The sequence below is a fragment of the Temnothorax curvispinosus genome, unplaced genomic scaffold, assembly GCF_003070985.1.
Source record: "Temnothorax curvispinosus isolate PA1 unplaced genomic scaffold, ASM307098v1 QBEX01006657.1, whole genome shotgun sequence".
Taxonomy (NCBI): Eukaryota; Metazoa; Arthropoda; class Insecta; order Hymenoptera; family Formicidae; genus Temnothorax; species Temnothorax curvispinosus.
In genome coordinates this window covers 73,997-97,644 of record NW_020216437.1, presented here as the reverse complement: position 1 = coordinate 97,644, position 23,648 = coordinate 73,997, and the positions used below count along the sequence as shown (strand labels likewise).

Below are 23,648 nucleotides of genomic sequence, written 5' to 3'. Positions count from 1 at the left end.
GGGGTTTCCGGACGGGCGGAAAAGAGTCTCGGGGCCTTTTTGCTGCTGACAATGAGATGCGGAGAGCGCGAGACAGTGGCGACGGTAATTTATTAACGTCTCGCAGAATAACGTTGCTCCTTAGCGCAAATAGCTTCCGAGCGTGAAGAAGAAACATATATGCACAGAGCTCGTCCGCAAGTCTAAATAGTGGATTAGAGGAGAGGACGTTTCATTTGTCAAGCTGCTCGAGCTGTGAGATATCCCGTTGCCATAATTTGCTGTAAGTGCGACGGGGAAACCACGATCCACGATGCGTATACTCGTATTCATATTTCACAATTTAAATACGAGATATCACGTCGCGAGAGATTATCAAAGAGACGGGACTTCGTTCGCGTAAAGAAAGTGAAGTCGACGATTCATACGTTTACTTGATAGCACACAAGACCATTATGACATCATGTGTCATCTCGTAGAAAAGAGCCAAGGAGAACTGCATTGCTGCTTGTCGAACAACTGCATCTATTAATTTCTGAAGGCCACGCGTTAACGAAGAAGAAAGTCTTACGTGCCTGAGGAATTTCGAAATTTCTCAATGTCCCGTTGCATTGTTACGTCACGGGATAATCCGCGGAGTTTTTTACAGAAATGACGCGAGCCGTGGTAACGCGAAAGCAAATGTGAAATGTCAAATGATCAAAGTAGTAACCGGAGACTGTTGAATTTCTCTGTTGCAGAAGGTGGACCCCGAGCTGATATTTACAAAACAGGAACGAATCGGAAAGGGTAGCTTCGGCGAGGTTTTTAAGGGTATCGACAACAGGACTCAGCAGGTTGTTGCCATCAAGATTATCGATCTTGAAGAGGCGGAAGATGAAATCGAGGACATACAGCAGGAGATTATGGTGCTGTCGCAGTGTGACAGCCCGTACGTCACCAAATATTATGGATCTTATCTCAAAGTAAGTAGAAAAATATACTCTTGACCGGTGTTTAAAAAAAAAACTCAGTTGTTATTACGGTCGTCAACGTATATCTGCTGACAAGATACCGGTCGAGACACTCCTCTTTTTATCACTGTTCTATTCCGATGAATCCGCCGCCATATAATCGCACAGGGACAAAAATAAAAGCCCACTATCGAGGGCACTTGCCTGTTACGCCCCATCATTTTTCATACAGCAAAGAATAGGAAGGGCTTGACGGTCGGTTAACTATCGCTTCCGGCTCGGCTGTGTCGCGTCGTCCGTTGCTTCCGCTTCCTGCGAAACGAGCACAATCGGGAACTACCGCAGATCCCTGCGATTTTGCGACGTAATAATAAGAACGATCTTTATTTTTAGATGTTTTAATAATGTGCTCTCATTATAAATTATGCATTTATTGATTTATAATAGAATAGTAATTAAAATAGTAATTAATAGAAAATAGTAACTATTAGTAATTTTTATTAAAATAATAATTAAAAAATTGATGGAATGATTAGAAATTGTTTAGAAAATATATATCTATATTATTTTAAAAGCTTACAATTCTCTAGGAGAAAACATCTGTGCGCTTCAAACGAACGCGATCTTATACCGTTCTATCGTGCGCGCCGGGAAAATCATGTCGATCAACGGGATCGAGATCCGAGCGCTTCGCGAAAAGGTCGCGGGCGGCCGTTCGTTTGCATAAGTCTCGTGTTCCGCTGGCGAACTCGGTGAACCACGACGAGGAGGTTTTACGTGATCGTCGACACGCTTTCGACGTTGAGAGGCGACGCATTTTCTCGGTCGTATCGTTTTGTTGCATTACCGGCAAGCCGGAGCTATTTGCGATACTGCAAGGAGTGCGAGGAGGAAGAGAGACAAGAGGAGCAAACATCGTCCGCATTCTGAAACGAATGCCAGAATCTTCGGCGACTTAAACGGAGTCAAATTTTTCTTCCTGTCACACAGCTCGTTCGTGCCTGGCGAGGATAGTTTAATAATACGCGGAATGTTTTTGATCGTTACTCCACCCAGTTGTAAATATTTTTATTAATTTTACAAGCAATTTCCTCATATCTTTCTTCTTTCTCTTCCTACAAAATTCATGGATTTATTTTTCTCAATTACAAAGAAAAACCGTTATACTTATTTATTAGAGTGCCATGTAGGAATGATGTAAATTACATTTACGAAATCTAAACTTTTTTCTTAGATATTCATAACGCTTATAATTTGTCTTAATAATAAATATCAATTAAGCTGCTATACTTTCCCATATCATTTCGTAGCAATAGTAAAAGCAATGGCTTGTAATAGCGAAAAGCAATTACTCGGTCTAAGATGTCGCAGTGGCAACGAATAAATCATAAACTTCGCGGCCCCGTTAACAGAGTGGGATAAAGTGAATCCACGCGATCGTTATCGAGGATTGTTGAGGGACCGTTAATTGTAACAAAAGGGGAATTGTACGCCGCGCCGCGCCGCGCCGTTCCCTCGCGAGACTGCGGGACGAGAAAACGGATTACTCCTACTGACCCGCCCTTCGTTTTCATAATCGAGGATCGTGGAAGCTCAGGGTGATTACTTATGAAATGAAGCGGCACCCGATATCGGCGCCCGGCCAAGAGAAGTTTTCTTAATGACCGCGCGAAACGGTCATTAACGATCGTTAGTCGCTCCCGCGAGCATGAATATACTCGGATCGAAATACGTTCTCGCCAATTTGCGTAGCGACGTCCGCACTCCGCGACTTGCAAACGACTTGCAGGGCGCGGGCGTTCCCGCTCACGCGCTCGCATAGATAATTATGCAAACGTTAAGCGACCATAATTATCAAGCTCGCGACTGATATTACGAAATGATATACGCTGTTAAACGTTACAAACGCGACGAGTCGTCGATTTAAGGAGGTGTACAAATGTATATAATTAATGTAGTTACGAGATGGTCGACCAATGAGGGATCTTATTTATCACGAGGACGAGATAAATAATTCCATTTGTGCAAGGTAAAATCTATTTAAACGGCAGAACGGAGGAGTATAATACGTTGCTGCGGTAAATGTCAAAAGCCAGGCGAGGTTTCGCGATATTTCCGCGTTTGCGCCTCCCAAGCTCTCGCCTTTGAAATTTTTCCGTTCCCCCGCACGATACGAAAGAAACAATGGCACCATCCCGCGATGACACATCGGCGGTTATTGCATGCGGATATGAAAGAAGGTGCGCGGGTGCCTACGCGTCCGTCTACGCGCCTGATGTCATCGTGTAACGGATGTGCCGCGGCCACTTCGCTGCTGCGGCCGTCTCGATCGTCGCGGCTTTCCTGCCTTCGGAAACTGTTATTTAGCCAGGACCAAGTCGGTCAACAACGGTTATCGGGTGACGGCACTCCTCGAGCCGGTAGCTTGCGCGCCACCGGGCGCTCAACGAAAGATCTCTCGCTGTTTCCTCGCGCCGCGAGTCTTCGTCGATTTAAACCATCTAAAGATTCTAAACAGATCCGTGCTTTTCGCGCACGTACCGTGTTACGACGTAGACAATCGTTCTGTAAAAAGTTTCTACGGTGAATTCACATCTTATGACATTCGAGACTCGATCTCGTGGGAATTGCAGTTTCAACTCGATTACGTTCGTTTATAAGATAACGCAGAAAAAGTAACGATCTAGATTACTCGCGATCTGGATTATCGCGTTTACTATGCAGACCGTGGTATTTATTTCGTACAACTTTGAAACGGTATGGGAACGCGTAGATTACGGTACGTTGGGTAAGTTAGAAGAAAATGAGACGACTCTCTCGCAAGACTCAGCGGCACTCCTTCGGATTTCTCAATCCGGATGTATCGTCTATTACGAGGGCGTCCCGCTGTGATTCTTCTCTTGTTTCCTCTCACCGCTCGCCAAAGAAGACTGCTAGAAATATCGCTTTATTATCGATCTTTTAAAAATAATGTTTTAAAGCTACTGGATTAATAAAACGAGCGCTGCACGTGTAGCTCGTGTTTACTACTTTCTGTTTATATCTTGTTTATCACTTTATGGCTCTTGATGTTTCAACATCAATTATTATTATTAAAATCGTTGTATAGGCGTTGTATAGGCCTGAACTTTATATAAAATTATTATATAATACGTTTTAATAACGCTGCAGAATATTGCGATCCCAGCATATTGCGATAATTAGCAAAAGCATTTTTGTGAAACGGAATTTTATCCGTGGCATGTAATATCTAGTCTGTATATACGAACAAAAATTCGCGACGCTTCTTCTCTTCTTTACCCTATTATTCGCGGTTCATTGTGCTCCAAACAAAAGAAAATACCCGCATTCTGCACCCGAATAGAAACGGCGCGACTAAAATTTTACGAATGAACGGGTATAATTGCATAGCACTTATCTTAACGAAGTCGTCTTTTCTCTTAATGGAATTCTGGTATCTTCGCCACTTTGTTTTTCCGTACGTTTTCGAATCAAAGAGTTAGACAGTCGTTTGGTCATCCTTGATTGACGGACAAAACATATTCGACAGACGGCACGTGATTTTAGAATCTCGATTTGCGTCTAAATTTGCGATCGCGGATGCTCAAAGCGAACGTCCGAGGAATATCAAGTAGGTCGCGCGTCAATTTTCCGCAGAAATCACCGCAATTTTACCACTCTAGCTCTACTTTGCGGCCGAGATTTACGGTCAGCTGCTCGATCGCCGCTGGAAAACACGTTCTCCGATAATAGCGGGTCGAATGAAGAGGGTGCTTTAACTCTTTGTGACCTTACGTTGCGCTGCACGTGATGTTGTGCTTTATCATGAAAGTTGTATCGTCGTCGTTGTCGTGAGAGATATTTTCGAGCGCTCGCAATTATATACAAACGAGATTACAAACGTGGAATATAAAAAAAGAAGAATTCGAATACACGAGAGAAAGAGAGAGAGAGAGAGAGAGAATAACTAACAGAATTTAAATTAGACGGACTTGAACGCACGCGTGTTACATGAAGTCTGCATCCTACACCCTGCAAAATGCAACGCAGCATGCAAAATGAAGACAAAAGCGTTCAGCGTATGGGTGATTAATAGGCTGGTCGATTTCTCGTTGCTGTTTTTAGAATGCTATGTCCTTTTATACCTCCGTTTCGCGAAATGGCAGGAGTGCCGTTGGCATTGACGAACGACGCGACGGAATTAATCTTCGCTTTACCGTGCCCCGTCCCTTTGGATTCGCGCCCTTCCGCATCGCATGCTCGCACTAGTAGAGCGCCGAATTAAATGTCGATAAATTGCAACTTGCTCGTGAGTAAATCGGCTTAACTGCATCTGTATACAGTCAACGACTTTTTTCTCATAGACGCATCAGATGTTTAAATCCGCGATTTGTAGGAACTTTGGTAGGTATTGTATTTATTTTTTTTTTTGTTTTTTTTTCTTATTTATATCAAGTGCGTTTTCAAACACGCAGTACCTCAAAAATTATATTCAAAATTTTGTACTAAATAAAGATCCAACGTCGTTTAATTTCGAAAAAGGTCACGATTTCCGATTATTTTGCTTAAATACGGTTATTATCGCATTCGATTATGGTGATTTTGTATTCGAATGGATCGTCTCCTTCCAAAGCATTGGAATTAAGCGTCTCTGTCGTCACTCGCTGAGAGTGAAAGCAACCAATTACAAGACTCCGTCAATTAACCATAATTGCCGCGAACGGAGGCGGGGGCAAAGTGGAAGGGGAGCGAAAAATAAATATCGTCGATTACGCGAGGGACGAGTCTATTCTCGGCTCGTGTCGAACGAGAGATCCGGACCATTAGGAAATTGGCTGACTAATAATAGTTCTCTTGCAATGCGAGGACTCGTAACCCGTTACGTAAAGTGATGAACTCCTTAAAGTTCATCTCTTTCTCTCTAAAAACTCGCATACAAAAATATATGTACAAGATGTGCTTATAAGATTATATTTTAATTTCGCTTTTAAATCAGAGAAAGGAGCAACGAAAAAGAGAACGAGAAATTACATAGTTGAATGAATTTCCGATCAACTTGACGACTCTTGATCGTAATCTGCCCACCCATCTATTCTAGCGGGGTTCGTTAACCCCCGTCTGTCGATTAGAGATTAACCTGCAATTTACTTTCTTATTGTCCCCTGCCCCATCGGATTGGATTCACGATATTATCTCGAAGTCGTTATCTCTGATAACGCTTTCGGGACAGGTTGCCGTTTGTCATTCGTCTCGTGCGTTTTCTTGGCGAAGGAAAACAAAGAGGATAGAGGGGTGACGCAGCAACCCTTCGTTCACGTAGAAATCTGCAAAAGTGGCTAGTCGAGTTGAACAAACCCCCTATCGACGGCAACAGCCTTGGGAAGATCTGAACGGGAAAAATGCGGGGAGCATTTCGAGCAAGCCTCCTGAGTCCTGACCGTACGACGGTGATAAATGGTGCAATTTTATGGGCAACCAATGCTCGCCATCTTGGCAAATGCCCCCGGTCCGGCGCGGTTGACCCGCTTAAACTACGAAAATTATTTGCCATAAAACGACAGCGCGCGTCAACCGCACGAACATTGAACAAAAGTCAGAGCCAAGACTTATGAAGAGTCTCCCGCGAGGAGACTCCGTAAAAGGAGATGGATATGAAGAATCTAACAAAGCATGTGCTTGACACGATGCGATGCCCTGTATCGTTTATCCAATGTCCTTCGGTACTTATAGAAGGAGATCACGAATCAAATTTTTATCTCGAAGCGTTTAATGCCAATATCTGGCCAGTTTTTTTTAATTTACCATACAGTACGAAATTAATAGTCGGCCTAAGTTACGGCGGGGGTAAAATTATTCGCAAAGTCCTTCTAAAATGCAAGCGACCCGACGAATAAGGACTGATGTTTCGTTTTTCACGGTGCGTGCACTTTCGCTTGGCAACACCTGGCGAGGAGGAGTATAGTAGTATAGTACACACGGTGACGCGTAATTGCAAGGCCGCGGGTCGGCCGAGTAACCCAGGAGAGGAGGAAGGGGAAGGGATCAATTAATTATTTCTTTATAATCGATCGAGGACGAAGGGCGTAAATCTTCCAATATCCTCGCGCGGATCACTGGCTTGGGCCGCGCTGATTATTAACGCGCGATAACTCATCCGTATTATCGTCCTTACGTGCAGTACCACCACACCGTTCCGTCGACCACCACTATTAACTTGCGCCGTATAATTTATCCGATAAGTCGCACAGTGATTGGTCATCGATGTCGGATATAATTACCGCTACGGGGAGGAGGATCCGGTCAGCGATGACGCGCGTTGCCTTGGAGCAACGAGCGCGTTGCGCTTGTGGAAAATTAATAGGCCAGCGCAGGAAACGGCGGACACGTTTTTCCTTAACGGGCCCGCATTAGACGGTAATTTACGGCTGTTCGAGAGGCCACGATAAATCTTCATTACCGCGAACAACACCGCGAGATTAATCATATTGCTGTCCGTTGTTGAAGAAAGGTCACCTCACCTCACCCCCATGGCGAGGATGTTGCCCGCTCCGTATCGCTGATCGCCTTCACGGTCGATCTCTCTTACAATCGGAGTGCGACTCGGACAATATGATAATACGCAGTCACGCGATACATCCGTCGTCTCTCGAGTGGAGAAAGATACGGTGTGATATAAATAAAAATTTATCCTTCCCGGGGAATCGTGTACTTAATTCGCTCAGACGTCTTTTCTTACGTTACGATTGTCTCAAACGCAACTCGAGATGTTGTAACGTCCACATAAGTTGCTAAAATTTTCTTTAGGAATATCAGCGACGCGACAGACCCGGCTAAAACTTCCGACATACTTTCCTTGATTACATCTCAAGGTCCGATCGCGATCGAGAATAGCAATTGTTCGGCGAAATGATCTATTTTCGTTAATTGGCGGCCGCTCGAGATCCCGCTCCGGATCTTAATTGTCGGAATCACCGGCGAGTTAGCCCGTTACGCATCTTACGCCGACGGTTCCCAATCTCATCCGTGCTCGTTCTGCTCGACAGGGTACGAAGCTGTGGATCATCATGGAGTATCTGGGTGGCGGCTCGGCCCTGGACTTGATGAAGGCCGGTAGCTTCGAGGAGATGCACATTGCCGTGATATTACGCGAGGTGCTCAAAGGGCTGGATTATCTGCACAGCGAGCGTAAGCTCCATCGCGATATTAAAGGTACGCTCAATAAGGCGCGAAGGATGTTTATTGGTACTTTAACGCTCTTCGTACAGAAATATTAAATAATATCGTGTTATTCATTCAATCGATTCAACGATATACCATTTCGCCTAATTAAAATCCGCATGAATTAACTGCATTAACTACGATGCACAATTCTATTAAAAAATAATTCAATGTTCAATCGTTGTTAATTTACGTAGAAATGGACAGAAAATTAAAATTTGTCGGGCGTTAATAGAGCCTTTTATTTAGTTTCGTATTGGTTTAAAAACGAAAGATTAATTCGCATGGACGAATTTTTTTTTGACCTTGCAGCGGCGAATGTTTTGCTGAGCGAAATGGGCGATGTCAAGTTGGCCGACTTCGGTGTAGCCGGTCAGTTGACGAACACCACCAGTAAACGAAATACCTTCGTCGGTACGCCGTTCTGGATGGCACCCGAAGTCATCAAACAGTCTGCTTATGATTCCAAGGTAATTTCATTAATTAAATTCCGCCGTATACCGCGCGCGGTATGCATACCTACAGTGCTGAAAATTAAGTTTATTATAGGTTTATACGCATATTTTGCATCCATGAAAATATCTTCCTGTATTTTCCATTTGCGTGAATATACATTATTATCATTTATTAGTTTTCTTAAATATGATGGTCGTCATCCTCTTTTTCGTTTCTCTTCGCTTTTTCTCTCTTGCTCGCTTCTTCTAAAAATTATCTTCAAAGTGGCGCGGTCACGTTTTCATTAGCGTTTCATTAGCGCTTCATCTGGCAAGTGGTAACTCCGCGAACGCTTGTCCCGTAGGCTGACATTTGGTCCTTGGGCATCACGGCGATCGAGCTGGCGAAAGGAGAGCCACCCAATAGCGAGCTGCATCCCATGAGGGTCCTCTTTCTAATACCCAAGAACAATCCGCCGCAACTGACCGGGAATTACACGAAACAATTCAAGGAGTTCGTCGAAGCCTGCCTCAACAAGGATCCCGAAAACGTGAGTGTACCGTTATATTCATGGCTGTCTGTGTTTCGAGTTATTAATCAATCGCGTCTCGTAGCAGTCGTAGCTTCGGAAATATTTTCAACGAATCGTTCGATGTCTCAATAATAATCACGAAAAAAGTAATGTGAAGGGTAAAAATAGAAAAATTAGTTTAATAAAACAAAAATTTCGACATATAAGAAACATAATCGCGATTTATTTATCGATCATTGCGCTCGTGTCTGTGCAGAGGCCGACGGCGAAGGAACTGCTCAAGTTCCAGTTTATCAGGAAGGCGAAAAAGAACTCGTACCTGATCGACCTGATCGACAGGTACAAAAAGTGGAAGTCGCAGCGCAGCGAGGAGTCGGAGACCGAGAGCGAGAATTCGGACTCGTGAGTATCTCGATTCGCGTTTCTGTCACGCTTCTTACGAAAGTAAAAGCCGCCGCTTGTTATTTTCGTACGTTACGTACATTCAGGATCTTCTCCTTTTTTTCTGTCGCTAATTCCATAATAAATTTATATCTCGAACGTGCAAGAAAATGGAAAACCAGTTCGAGGCCGTTTATCAATTGCGCGGTATAATAGACCACCATCCGAGCGTGGTACTAAATTGTAACACACTGCGTTACACGGTGTTCAGGGAGGAATCCAAGCAAGACAGCGACATGGACGAGCCATGGATAATGACGGTGAAAGGCCCGCATGGGGTCAAAGGATCCGTGGTGCCCATGCTGCCACTGGACGAGCAGCCCGCATCCCTGACCCTAACACACACGAACCACAGGTCCTCCAATCACAGCCAACCGAGTAAACCGCACGCGAACGGCGCCTCGCGATCGCCGCCGAAGGACTCCACGCTTAATCATTACAGAAGCGAGTCCAGGGATTCGTTGCGCGATGGTCAAGCGAAACACACGCCCGTACGTTGCCGTCCCAATAATCGAGTGTGTTACATTTCATGTTCATATTTGTACCCTTTTCTTACTTTCTTCTTTCTTTTGTAGTCCCGACCGCACGAAGCCGCACCTCCACCACCGGTGGACACGAGAGAGAAACGAGATGAGCGAGACTATCGTGACTCCAGCCGAGAATCTACGCTCAGGGAGTCTGAAAAAGAAATGCGCGATATGATCCGCGAGAGGGACAGAGAAGTCGTCAGGGAACGAGAACGGGACAGGGAAAGCAGAGATCGGGATAGAACCAGCAGGGACTTCAACTCCCGGGAGAAGAGAAGAAACAGCAAACCGGACGTGCCCATCACTCCGATGGCTGATCACAGACCTGGCGAAGATAAACAGAGGCCCAGAAGTTCGCAGGAGCTCAAACATCCGCGAAGCGTCGCTTTGTCCGGAGTTGTTTTTCCTCTCCTTTCCGAGGTACTATACATTGAATATAGAATGATGAAAATATGAAAAATGTAAAAAGTAAAAATTAGTGAGATTTTATGGGAATGATCGACGTTTCCAATAATATTACAGCTCCAACGAAAGCACCAATATTCGGCGAGAGACAATAATGGCGAAGGCGGTAGCGGTGGCAAGAATGGCGGTGCTGTAGAAGAACTGCGAAATGCCTTCGAGTCGGCGGAACGCACGTCGCCGGGAATGACAGAATCCCTTATTCGCGAACTGATTAAATCCCTACTCCCACCCAATCATTCAGAAGGGCGCCTATCTATGCTAATGGAGAAGGTTATTTTAAGGTAATATTCTCGTGAGCATACGCACCACCGCGCAATATGTATTTGCGCAAGAGGAACAACGTGCTCTTTTGTTTTAGGGATACGTAGGGACGCGAGAGGACAAAGGTCCGCAAGAGACTGTGGTCCCAGAATATCCTGACGTTGTAAAACCATACGCGTTATTTCTCTCGTCATTATCAATTCACTAAACACTAAACAAAATACGAGCCGAGCATATCGTCAATGAGTGGCGATTCCGAACGTGAACGTGAAGGTGCGAGGGAAATGTGTTCGTTGCCCCATCATCCCATTCCTTCCCCGCTCTTCCCCTCCCGCGCTAATCTATAAAGGCCGCACTACAACGAAGTCTATCGAAGTTTTACAAAGTAGTCTACTGAACCGCCCCATTTTCACCTGCCTACCTCGCCGTAGGATAAAAATACGTAGACAACGGCAGATACTACGCGAAACGTTGTGCCAGCATTCTTGCAGTTCCTACTCGTGTAATTGTCATCGATCCTTTTCTGAACTTCTCAATCGAATTGTCCTACATTTACACGCTTTTCCGTGTCGGCTCGTCGCCCGATAGTTCATTTCAATCACGAATCAATTCATCATTGTGGAATTTGTATATTCTTCGATTTTTTAAAATCTTCTAATTTTAAATATTCAACTTTATAATTTTTGAAGGTAGAAATCACATTCAAAGAGGATATAATATTATATTTTGTTTTATATTAATAAAAAACATGAGCATGATTTAATGAAGACCGACTCATTACTAAAAGTATGTTATTTTTAAAATCTGCTAGATGAACTGTCGGTCAATTTCCTTTTTACTACCTTAGATATTAAATCGTCTTTTATTGCTAATAGATTACGGAGACATTGTAAAGAGGAGTATTCAAAGTATATCGGAGCATTCGGTTTAATAGTAAGTCTTATCTTGAAAAAAAAAGATGACGCTTTAGTGATCTTATGGCAATCAGTTACGAGTAGAGAAAGGCGGAAAATATATGGACGGCAGTGCGTTTGCGAAAAGGCTGAATCGAAACCTCCATTATGTGATAGCCTAATAAATATCTTAAACCTTCTTCATGTTCGGCGTGAACATCGATCGATACGACAACAAAATAAAATTGTACAGACTCGGCAAAACGGATAGATGAAAAGCATTCGATGACTTGGTCTTGCCTCAATATAGATATGTCCGTAGCATGCACTAGCGAGATATCTCGAGCAAAACACGATCTGTATAAGGAAAAACTTGTAATTCTTTAAAAACGGTACTTTTATTGATATTTTTACAGAGAGGATATGTATTTAATAGTGCGTTCTGAAGAAAGGTCTCGTAGTGGTCAAGCAACAAAAAATAAAAAGAAGATGTGTTCTTTGAGTAGATTTCTTCCCGTGGCTTCCTAGTGCATGTTTCGAACACGAAAGAAGAAAGCTCTAGCGCGCGATGCTAGAGGAATTGTAAATATGTATGTAGCGCGATAAGATAGTCTTATTGTTCTGATCGACGTCTTTGCCAAACCGGTCGCACAGCTCCGTTAAACGATCTTGTTACGAAGAGAAAAAGAATTCCTTTCCCTTCCCATGGTCACATCGTTCGTCATTGAAAAAGATGATAGACGTAGGCTATAGGCAATATTGCCGTTGCAAATTTATCGAGGGCTTTTATCGTTTTGTGTAGTTTTCGCTTGTTGCGTAAAAATTGCAGATAAGCCGTTACAGTGTTTCAGAAACCGTACGCGACGTATATAATAGCGTTTAAAAATATATATAATTAATTTCTAGTTGTGTGTAAAACCCACTTGAAAATCGTCGAGAAACAATGCTATTTTAGAACTCTTATCATCTCCAGTATACGTACATCTATGAAAGACGCTTCGATCTTTCCACATCGCGCTTTAAAATATCGCATTACGTCATTAACTTAGAGTAACAATAGAGTCGTTCCACGTTAACGTGTCGTTAAACTGTCTGTACAGCATTACCGAATTGTGAAACGCAATTCGATAGTTCAAACGAGAAAGAGAGACGTCGGGATAAAAGCGCCTTTTATAAAAGTTTCAATTCTTCGAGAATACAATAGTTGACGTGGAACAACTCGACAATCGATTTAGACGGAATTTACCACACGATAAGGTACGAGAAGAGTTTCTTGAACTTTGAACGCGTGGTACGTTCGAACAGCGATGACCGGATACATATATATATAATACATATATATGTATACATATAAATTAATATATATAATGTTAAATTATATATATACATATATATTGCGTGGAATTTGAGTACTGCCGTTCTTCCAGACTTAACTTGCGTTGTACACACGAGTATTTCTCGAATTCACCGCACTTGATTTTCACGATCGAGTCTGAGCTGCGATGACTCTCGCGCAGGGCGTCGACACTTAATCCAACGTTGTTTGTAAACTAATGTATTTTATAAAATATATATATATAGAGAGAGAAAAAGAAATTCCACACATACAACACACAATACACACACACCACACACACATGCGTAAAAAATAGAGAGTTATATTAGAGGATATCGTCTATGGGATGGTCGGAGAAATCTCGCTCTTCCGACGGAATACAAGGACCATCCTGCAAACAGTGATTTAAAGGAAGATACAAAAGGGTGATAGAGCAAGAGTGAGAAAGAAGAGGGGCGAATTTGTAAACGAGGATACGTCAATTAACGGCAGAAAGCGAAAAGTAAAATGGTAAAGAGACTTAATTACGTTACCCAGCTATGATTATTGTATTAATCTACGATTTGGTTGTTTTTCTTTTCCTTTTTTAAATTTAGTTTGTTCTTTATTTAGATAACTATGTTTACCGAAAAACGAAAAAGTGGATATTATAAAAATATTTGCTCTATACCACCGCCTTTTCCTTTTTCTCCGTTTTGTTTCTCTATCGCCCGTCTAGATGGGGAATAAGTCAGACTACACGATATGTATCGATTTTATTTTTAGTTGAGTTACGTTTATTATTCATTTACATTGTATTGTTAATGGTCATTTTATGTCAACTGATCAAACGATTTTTTTCGGTCTTAAGCTATGAAAAAGATTTAGCGGCAATCGAAAAAAACCGCTTGACAAAGCTCGACATGATTTGATTCTCATGAACCATTGTTGTTTCCCTCGCGTTTCGAATTAAGTTTTCTGGTCTTTACGACGATCGCTACCGTGAGTAGACCTCATAACGCTGCCATAAATGCTTACCGGTTACATCTACTCGCGTACGAAGGTGTATCCGTGCGAAAGAGTTCGAAAGAGGAGACTTAGCTAAGTAGGCTGTGTAAGCAGTATGCTTGTTAAAAAGAATTATTAGGTCATCCGCGGAGTAGCGATCGATTTTACGTCCAACAATCATTCGTTTTACGGAGAACGTCTGTTCCCCCTGATGGCCGTCTTCAGTCACAACGGCCACTGTTGTATATGCTGACCATATGTACGAAACTATCGTCTAAGTCTAAGAGTATTAATCCGCCAGCGACAAGATTGGACGAAAACCGCATCTCCGCAACGCGCAAGGCGCTTAACATTTATATATTTCAATATATTTCTTCTCATATTTAAATAAATTTATTCAATTTTCTACTTCTGCCGGAATGTCCAACGTTACCACTGGCGGATATTTTTCATTTCACCACTCCCAGCATTAAGCGTATCTACAAACGGGATTCAAAATCTTGTAATTTATTTTATCGGGATGAAATCAAGTTTGTTTTAATTTCTTTTTATTTTTTCGTTCGGCCGAAGAAGTTTCAACGCGTGTCAGTCGAATGGACTTGTGCTCGGAGTGCGACAAGGTATAATACGGAGAATTGGGATGCGATCAGATCGTTTTTGAGAACGTTCGCGGGGAGAGATTCCCGAAAGTTCACGATCGAATGTTTTTACGCTGCCGGCTAAGAAATGCCTGATCTTTCGACGAATACCGTTTCGCGCGTACTAAACGCTGAACTGTTCTGTTTCTCTGCGTATGTAGATTACGAACGGATATGTAACGGCGCCGAACTGTGATTGTCGATTCTTCGAAAGCTCGTTCCTTCCCCTTTAGTTTATATGGTTGCTCGAGAGCGTGAGTTTTTATTCAGTCGAGATAGGTGATCAGAGAGACAGGATCGGCAAGCGCGCGAGATCGTTTTGCTCACGATCCGCGAACCACACCACATTCAAACCGAATTACGAGTCCTACCGTAAAAGAGTCCCCCATAGCACTCTTCTTTGTATTATACTCTTAGCTGCTACCCATCTATATATATTCAGCGTTAAAAAACACATCGTGGTAACAATAACGTCTCTCGGCGCGCGCGTAGAGAGTATACATATATATAAATATATATATTATATATATATATATAAAATATATAAATATATATATTTTTTGTATTTTACTTCTACCTCTTCTCTCTTTCTTCTTCTCTTTCCTCTCTGCTCTCCTTCCTCTCTCTCTTTCTCTCTCTTATCTCTCTTGGCTGCGTTGGATTGTATTATATTGACTGTATGTGGCATGCTGAGGGCGTGTACAAATACGAAATAAAGATGAAGTAAATCACGATGTGTGTGGTGAGTATTTCCTTAATCGATTTCATCAAAAACATTACGTGGCCCAGGATAATTCCAAGATGGATTCGTAGACCGATAATCGCATTAAGAGCACACGGAAAAGGATTCTAATTCTATCATTTTTTAATTTTTGAACGCCATCGCTACGATCAAATGTCAAATCAATTTATAATATTTTTATAAAGTCTTAACGCCGGCGCTTCCTGGCGACAACGGCGACGTGACGACCGTCCGAAGAGCGCAGGTCCGCGCATCGAATGGTCCACGAGGTCGGGAGAGACGCGGAGGGCGTAGCGATTCTCTCGACGCGTCTCTCGTCTCTCTCTACGTGCAGTAGTCGACAACATCCCGCGATTCCCGCGGGTGGTCGCGATCGAAGTACCAGAAGCGGGAGGGCCGACGAGGGTGTCCGCTCTCTCTTTCTCCTCCCTCTCTCTCTCTCTCTCTCTCTTTCTCTCTCTTACTCTCTGATTCTCTTTTTCCCTCTCTTTGTTTATTTTTATATCTATCCCTCACTCTTCAGCATATCTCCGCTTCTTCCGGAGAAAAGAGACATATATATAAGAAAATGCACCCTGCCCGTGTGAGAGGATTGTTCGTAGCTCTTTCAAGAGACGGAGAGAAACAAAGAGAGAGAAACGGAGAGTTCTCGTCTCGCGCGACGCCTTTTATACGTGTATAAATAGAGCGGGGCACACCTCTCTCGGCGACGAAGAGGATTCCGGACGTGCTCCGGAAACGTCCCCGCGCGGTCGATTCGCGGTTACTCACGACAGTGTTTACGGTATATCGCGGAGTGATCGTGCCCAAGAAGATCCGTGTCTCACCGGGGACTCGGGGACAGTCCTCCTCCCGAGGGAGGGCGTCTCACTTCTCACCCTCGCGAGCTGCCAATCTCCGTCAACGGGACCCAGCAGCGAAGTGCAGCATCCCTCGATCCCTCGTCGCGCCGCGACAGGATATCGCGAAGTGCGCCGTCAAGATGTACTGATGTATGTATCTCGAGAGGGATCCGCGTCGCTCGTCCGTCGGCGTCGCTCGTCCGTCGGCGTCGCAACGCAACGGCGGCGCCGACCAGACGCGCTCGTCGACAAGAGACATTGCCTCGTCGTTCCTCCTTAATTCCTACAGCATCTCAATACAATCAAGTAATTTCCTGATCTCGCGTATTCCGGACGTTTACCGTATATGTTCATTGAGTGTGTGTGTATATATATATTTCGCGTCGCGCGTTGCATTGTACTCGTTGCTTCGCATTATCAATGCCGGTATCAGCATCGAAAAGGGATAGATGTTTTCTGAATAAAGTCGCGTCTCCAGCTACAGGAAATATCACAGGCTCGCGTTGCTAGCGACGGCGATGCTGCTTCCAGCACGCGCCACCGGTTAACAATACCGCACAGACAACAACGCGGGGCGTTTACGCGTATGAAATATCGGAATTCTCCTTAGAGCTTTCAGCTCTCTCATGCCATGTAAACGTTATCACGCCTAGTGCATTTGTGCTTTCAATCGGAATTATTTAGATACTCTCTATTATACTCGTTTCTTCCAAAGCAACATTTTCATTCTATCTCCCTCGCGATCAATTCTCTTAATTGCTTCGCTACCACGCCCATTATCGCATCTAGGGCTTCAATCGCTTATCGCCCGGATATTCGTTAACTGGTAGGGAAAGGCCCTCCTTCGTCCCATCGTTTAAATTGATGCGCGGTGACATATTTACCGAATTTCTATTCACTGTTTCCGCTCGGGTGCCAAAATATGGGAGCAGAACAAGCGACTCCCAGAGGTACCTACGCGACTAGGCGCGCGTGCCTAATCGTCACGCGCGTATCGCGAAGCACGTGTTCCACGCACGGTATATTTATTTCTGTGCCACGGGGTCCGCAGTCCGCAGAATTCCTCCCCGTCGCGTCGCAGCTTTCCGCGGTCGAATTCAGCGCGGTCTTTAAAGCTATTACGGCACTATATGATAATGAAGAAGAGTTTCTCGGCGATCGCGCGCGACCGAGGATGATCGATGAGCAGATAATGGATTTATTCACGGTACATTTCGCTCTTACGCGACAGAGAAAGAGAAATTTCTGAACGAGGGGATGCTTCGATGAAAACCAGCGGATCGATTAAAGAAAAATTTGACCTCACATCCGGTATCGTTGATCTCTCGCGGATAATTTGTTTCTGTGTCGAAGTAATATACCCCGGTGCTCTCTCCGGATTTCGTGCGTATATCGATACGATGATATCTCTCTCGAGCTCGCGTTTCCACATAGCAGACTCTCACGAAACGACATAAGCTACTCCGTTAGAAGCGAAAGCTCGGTATTTGCACTTTAATAAGCGAGATAACGGGGCCACGTTCTTCCGGGGAGGACTCTCCGTGCAATACACAAGACGGATTCGTGTAATTGTACGTGGAGAAAGAAAATTCGTAGTATTAGGTACGTGTGCTCGCCAAGTGCCGTTTCCACGACGAGGAACGTGAACGGTCCGTCCGTTAGAACATTCAACGGAGAGGAGAAGTAAATAACGCGTCAAAACGTAGAAAATGTCTGGCGGCGATTTAAAAGCTTTTCTATCAAGTACACCGCGATAATCCAATACTATCCACTGCTATCTCTGCATTTTCCACCCAGAAGGAATCCTAAAAATGATAGATGGATAGTGACGAAGAAAATATACATCTTTCACGGCAAAACGTTTGCACCGCGCAAATTTATCTGTAATGTGATAAGGAAGATGTTCGCATGAATAAATTCCATGTATCTCTTTCTAAGTTTAGCGAGCCACTCAATTTTTTCAGACTGACTTCTTTTTCTTTACGAGAAACTTGATCGATATCAAATATTCGCCGCTCGTCTCTATATAAATTTTCAAAAATTATGGACAAACGTTGCCCATTTTTTAATCATTTTTCATAGCCCATTTGTACATTTTGTCCCTAAAAAATCCTGAGAAATCCTGAGAAGAAAAGAGCGAGGGATATACGCCGTGTAAACTTCGTATCACCGCGGACGATACATTCGCCTCCCGGAGTCCGCGCGCGTAACCCTCTCTCCCTCTCCCTCTTTCTTTCTCTGTCCGCTAAAGCGTAACACTCATCGGCACACGCCAGGTAGCTGCGCTTTAATTACACATTTTTCTTCACCGCTCCAAAAAGCCACCGATGTGTAATAGAGCCGGCGCGGGGCTCCTCCCGTCATGCGCGCGCGCGGTTTTACGCGCGCGGCCGGAGCGGAGCAGAGCGGAGTGTGGCAGTGAATCCCAGCGACGCGCGAAGCGCGGACGTGTCCAACGTTCCTACGTTTTGTTAGCCGGCTGGACGTTTATACGGAATTTTGTTTTTTAATTCAGCGTTCACGCGACTCTAATATTTCGATCAACGTGGATCGACGGTTAGCCAATTTACTCCCTGCCTTTCTCCAATCTTATCGTACGTAGTGTACGCATGGTGTGCTCTCGCAGTGTTTACATATATACATACATCTCTCTCTCTGGGAAACTTTAAAGTTCTTCTAATTCAACGCGCGCGTATCTCACGGCTAATTTTGACCGACGTTGACGGATACCGGCGGTTGTTCCATCTCTAACACGCTTTCGTTTCAATTTTACTTCCGCGTTACGTTTCGCGCTCGACGCACAAGATGCAAAAAAGGCGATGTAGATGCCCGAGCTATTGTACGCGGCCAGTACTAAAAATACACGTCAAAGCATAACGGGTATATCCTTCTCTCGTCACGATCCGACGACTCGACGGTTTTTACTCCTTGAAACCGTCGTCGGACGATTCTCTCGAGATGCTCCGCGATAAAGGCCAGGTCCGATAAAGAGCGGCGCGTCATTCTCACGTAAGTGTCATCGTTTGTGTCCTTCGCTCGTTGCGTAGTTTCCGGCCCGTGCCGTGCCGTGCACGAGCGCGGGACGACCGACGCCTCTCGGGATTCTCGCCCACGTCGCGCGTCGCCTCGCGATAGGTACTCGCAATGCTCCCGATGGTCTCCTCCTCGGTCTCCTCCCGTCGGCGGCGTCGCGGCGTCCGCGTTGCACGGACTTAATATAGTTAATATCTCGTCGACTTAGGTTCGCACATCAGCATCCCTTCGCCGACGAACAGGCCGTTTCGCCCGAGGCCCGGTGGTGTCAAACAGCGGCGAGAGCGCGCGAGCACGCGTAATAAACTCGTTTCTTCACGCTGTAATGCCCCACACTCGGCAACGAGACCCCGCGGAAGCCTACTCGCGTTAATTACCTCTCTTTCTCTCCCTCACGGCTGGAAGATAATTCCCCGCGAATCTCGCGTCACGTTACATCAGCGTTTTCTTCACACCTATCGAGCTACCGAACTATAGTACCGTTTTCTAAACATCATAACATGAGAACGGGATTCTTTTTTTAGATTTTGCGATGGAACGTGAGCGCTAATGCGAAGTGAGATTTGGGACTCGTCGTCTTCGTGTCGTGTCGCGAGTTTTAAATTCTTCTTCACCTCGTGGCTCAAGCTTTGTATCAGCAAAGGAAGCGAGAGGAAGAAGGAGAGACTCGAGAACGTCGTAAAGCGCGTCCCGGATTAAAACCACCGTGTCGACAGCTCATGATACAATCGCGCGGCACAATATCTTCCTCTATATAAACGACTTTTTAGACATTCTCCGCACCACGGACAAACGCTCGCTTCAACGATGTTGCATTGCACAGAGACGCTCCTCCGAATTAAATGCCGCCGTAAAAAATGACCTTGGCGAGAAAAAACTTGCCTCTCTTCCTTTCTCACTTCTTTTCGCCGTTCTACCTCGACTGTGTTATCTCGATGACGCAATTAAAAAAAGCGGCCTGTTCGATTTCCAAGCAGAGATAGCGCGAAGCTGTAGCGTCGACACGAGAATTCCGATAAGTCATTTTCTAATTTTCAATTAAACGCAACTGAACCAGAAGAGTTAGATCTTTAGGCAAGCACGCTGTCTAAAATTTAAGAGAAAGGGACTTTGCGCAAAGTCCAGTTAAGAATCGAAAATAAGAACGTATGTAGACTGAATTGGAAAAAAAACATCGCGAACGTAGCTTGCAAATCACGAGATTCCCCGATCTTATTCTCGAGGCAAACTAGTCACGTATTTGAATGTCAATTCCACGACGTAACATTTGCATTCGCACGAAGAGGAAAAAAACGCGGAAGCGCATTCCATCGCGCTGAACGATAATTCCGCTCGCGCGTGCCCGTGCCGCGGTTGGTTAGCGCGATAATTAAGCTTACGATCCAATTCCGGCGTGTCGGCGACCTTCCTCTTCCGTTTGGTCACAGAGAAATCCGACGGTGGAGTCACGTTGACGTCAAGCTGAAGGGAAATGTGCGCGTCCTCGCGGATAAATTTAGCCCTTTACCGTGCGATTTTAGGGGCGTCACTCCCTCTGACCTTTCCGAATGAACGACGACTGTGCCGCGAAATATTTCTGGGACGGCAGAGAAGCTGAGAATTGGGACAGACGTGATCGAGTGGAGTTTCCGAGAAAAAGTTCGAGGGCTACGAAAAGGACAGTCGGTAGCATTTCCAACTTCCAAGCAATCGTCTCGATTATCCTGGAAGTTGGATTAAACGAAACTCGCGCGATTTCCTCGCGCCCACCGTTTTTCAATCAAATAAAACGCAAACGTTCCGAGCGCGATAACGTGATAACGCTTTTCAAAAAATCGCTCAGATGTAAACGTCAAAATATAGGTCACCGATCAAATGCGCGATCGAGCGAGATTTCCCGGCGCCCTGTTCGAAGCGGCATTAATGAAGACGAAGAGAAGAAAATCTCGGTAACGCAACGAAAAGTTTTGCTTGAAAAATTTCGAGAAGCACGTAATCGCGCGTTCTTCTCGAGTCTAGAGACATGCGATGTGAGATCCACTCGGTCGCGTGAGATCCACGATCCACCCCACCACATGAGGGACACCGTCGTCGCCGTCGCCGTCGCTCGAAATTAATTCGATCGGCGTCGATTGACTCGCGTTATTCGTTGTGGCACGTTGCGATATAGGTCGGACGGACGGACATTGTTACGTGACGTACAAGGCCGCGGTGGAAGCTGCGCTAGATGAGGAAATGAAACGAGGGAGAAAAGAGAGACGTGACGGACGTTACGCGTGAATAGTCGCATTCGCGGCGCGGCTAAACAGCGGCTTTAGCGGGATATCCAATATAGATACATCCGAGCTCGATTTTTCAATCGAAAAACGATACTCGCACGCGCGGAAACATTATAATTAAAGCGCGTCCACTCGCGTTTACGCGTGTGAAATTATGTAATGTAAAGTTACGTGATGTAATTACGTGTGTTATTAAAACAACGCGTTTTTTTGCGCCAGGAAATCGCGAGCACCGCCGGATAAGAGCAGATAACTCAACAATTCTATTTATCTCTTAATGTAGATCTTTCTACAAGGATTAAAATCTATCTACGAAGATTTTGTATAGCCGATACAGTCTGCGCGATGTCTGTTTTTAAAATATCATCTCGTCTTATTAAATCTTATGCACGATTTTTATGTATCCAGGAGATTGGTGCGTCGTAAAGTAATTTTATACGAGCGTGCTAGCGCGTCATCGAATCGATCTTATCAATTCATTTCCGTTCTCACTTTCCCGAGAAACTGATACACGATGGGAACGATTTGAGTGTCGATGTACATGTGCCAGCCCGGAGGCGGAAAGAGGAGCGTTACAGTTCGCGAGTGTTCAGTGCGATTCTCCGAGCCGGTTTTTCTTCTCTTTCGAAGAAGATAGGCGACGTGTGGCGGCAGAAACGGAAGAGGCCGCGAGTGAAACGACATGGTCCAGAAACGTTAATTTCGGAAACCAAACGGCGGAGATCTCGCGACGCGACCCGCGCGCGCGATCTCTCGCCGCATGCGTACGCGCACGCATACGCACGCGTGAGCAATTCAATTAAGGAAGCGCGGGCGTGCGTGCCCGCTCGCTCGCGTGCGCTCGAGCCCGATCGCGCAGCGAGATTAATTTACACGTTGTACTCCTCCCCGTGGGATGAATGAACGTGACCCACACATTTCTTCCTCCCGCCCGGGTCGCGACGCCGAGACAAGAAGAAGGAAGAAGAGGGGGGGAACAGATAGAGAGAGAAGGAGACAAGGAGAGCGAAGGATCGAAGAGACGAGCGCGGAGCGGGTTGCGCTCGTGTGAATCGAGCGCTTTAAAGCGTTCGCGCGCGCCCCGATAAGGCCCGCCCGTCGCGATATCGAGCACCGAGGCCACCGAGGAAATCCCGAAAATTCGCGATCTCTTTCTTCCCACACCACGAGAATCGAATCTACGACTGCCAGACGTACGTCGAGATCCGCGTTATATTACAGCGCGTGTTGCGCACGCGACCGATGTGTCATCACGCATCGAGGAAGTGAACGAGGAAAACAACGACGTGTTGCGCGCCGATCGTCCGAAGATCATTCGGAAAGATCGCAGCGCATCGTGATAATCCTCGCGCCTTTTCTACTGTTAACGGTACAAGTGCGGTACAATACATAGATTTCCGATCTTATACTCGCGGCTGCTTTGTTTACGCGCGAGGGGGTTGAGCGTATCGGCGCCTGTCGTTCTCCAATTGTCCGCAATTACGGCGCGGAAGTATTCCGCGATTTCACGAATGAGATAGTAAAATCGCCGCTGAGAAAAAGAGGAGGAAGAGACGAGAGGAGACGAGAGAGAGCGAGAAGAGATGTGCCGAGGGCATCTGCTCAAACGTGACACACGCCAGCGATTTCTCCCCTTCCCCCTCCCGCGATGCGGATAGATGCGACGTGGGAGGATCGTTATCGGGCGGACAATAAGGTCGAGAGCAATTGAACTCTCGGCGCGGCGTCGGTGGATTTCGCCGTTGATCCAGAAGAACGGACGACGTCGTCGCCTTCCGTCGATCATGGAAAGGAAGAGCGGAGGAGAGGCGCGGCCGAAGATCGAGATCGTGCGGGTCTCGTCCATCGAGCGCAGCAACTTCCGGCCGCTGGACGGGGTGCAGCTACGCGCGACCTACAGCCACGTGCGAGTAGGTACTTACTGCCCGGAACCGGAACCCGCGGCCGGCGGACCGACCGAAAATAAGCCGCCGATCGAGCAGACGCGACGCTTCAAGAAGTGAGTGACTTTCGTCGCACCTCCTCGATCGATATTAACTTTTAATTGCGAGAAACGGACGCGGAATATTTTGTTATCGTGACGGGACACAATCAGCTTCGCGGAGATA

At 45.4% G+C, this 23,648-nt stretch overlaps 2 protein-coding genes across 10 annotated transcripts in view; both read left to right on the top strand.

Annotated features, from left to right (window-relative positions):
- LOC112456121 (serine/threonine-protein kinase 26) overlaps window positions 1-15,221 on the top strand; it is an 86,249-nt gene extending 71,028 nt beyond the window's left edge. For all 5 annotated transcript variants that reach the window (XM_025018452.1, XM_025018453.1, XM_025018451.1 and 2 more), the window contains 9 exons: window positions 720-944; window positions 7,976-8,141; window positions 8,463-8,620; window positions 8,950-9,135; window positions 9,374-9,519; window positions 9,770-10,049; window positions 10,134-10,505; window positions 10,608-10,831; window positions 10,909-15,221. In XM_025018452.1, the coding sequence (XP_024874220.1) occupies window positions 720-944; window positions 7,976-8,141; window positions 8,463-8,620; window positions 8,950-9,135; window positions 9,374-9,519; window positions 9,770-10,049; window positions 10,134-10,505; window positions 10,608-10,831; window positions 10,909-10,918 (1,767 nt within the window). In that variant the 3' untranslated portion in view covers window positions 10,919-15,221. The remainder of the gene's footprint in view (window positions 1-719; window positions 945-7,975; window positions 8,142-8,462; window positions 8,621-8,949; window positions 9,136-9,373; window positions 9,520-9,769; window positions 10,050-10,133; window positions 10,506-10,607; window positions 10,832-10,908) is intronic.
- A 510-nt stretch (window positions 15,222-15,731) lies between these two features.
- The window catches only part of LOC112456120, a 38,474-nt gene continuing 30,557 nt past the window's right edge, over window positions 15,732-23,648 (top strand). The window contains exons 1-2 of one of the 5 annotated variants that reach the window (XM_025018446.1): window positions 15,732-16,399; window positions 21,949-23,539. In XM_025018446.1, coding sequence (XP_024874214.1) covers window positions 23,199-23,539 — 341 coding nt within the window. In that variant the 5' untranslated portion in view covers window positions 15,732-16,399; window positions 21,949-23,198. Of the gene's footprint in view, window positions 16,400-18,659; window positions 23,540-23,648 lie in introns of those variants that run through there. The other 4 variants (XM_025018447.1, XM_025018445.1, XM_025018444.1 and 1 more) reach the window with 4 other exon arrangements.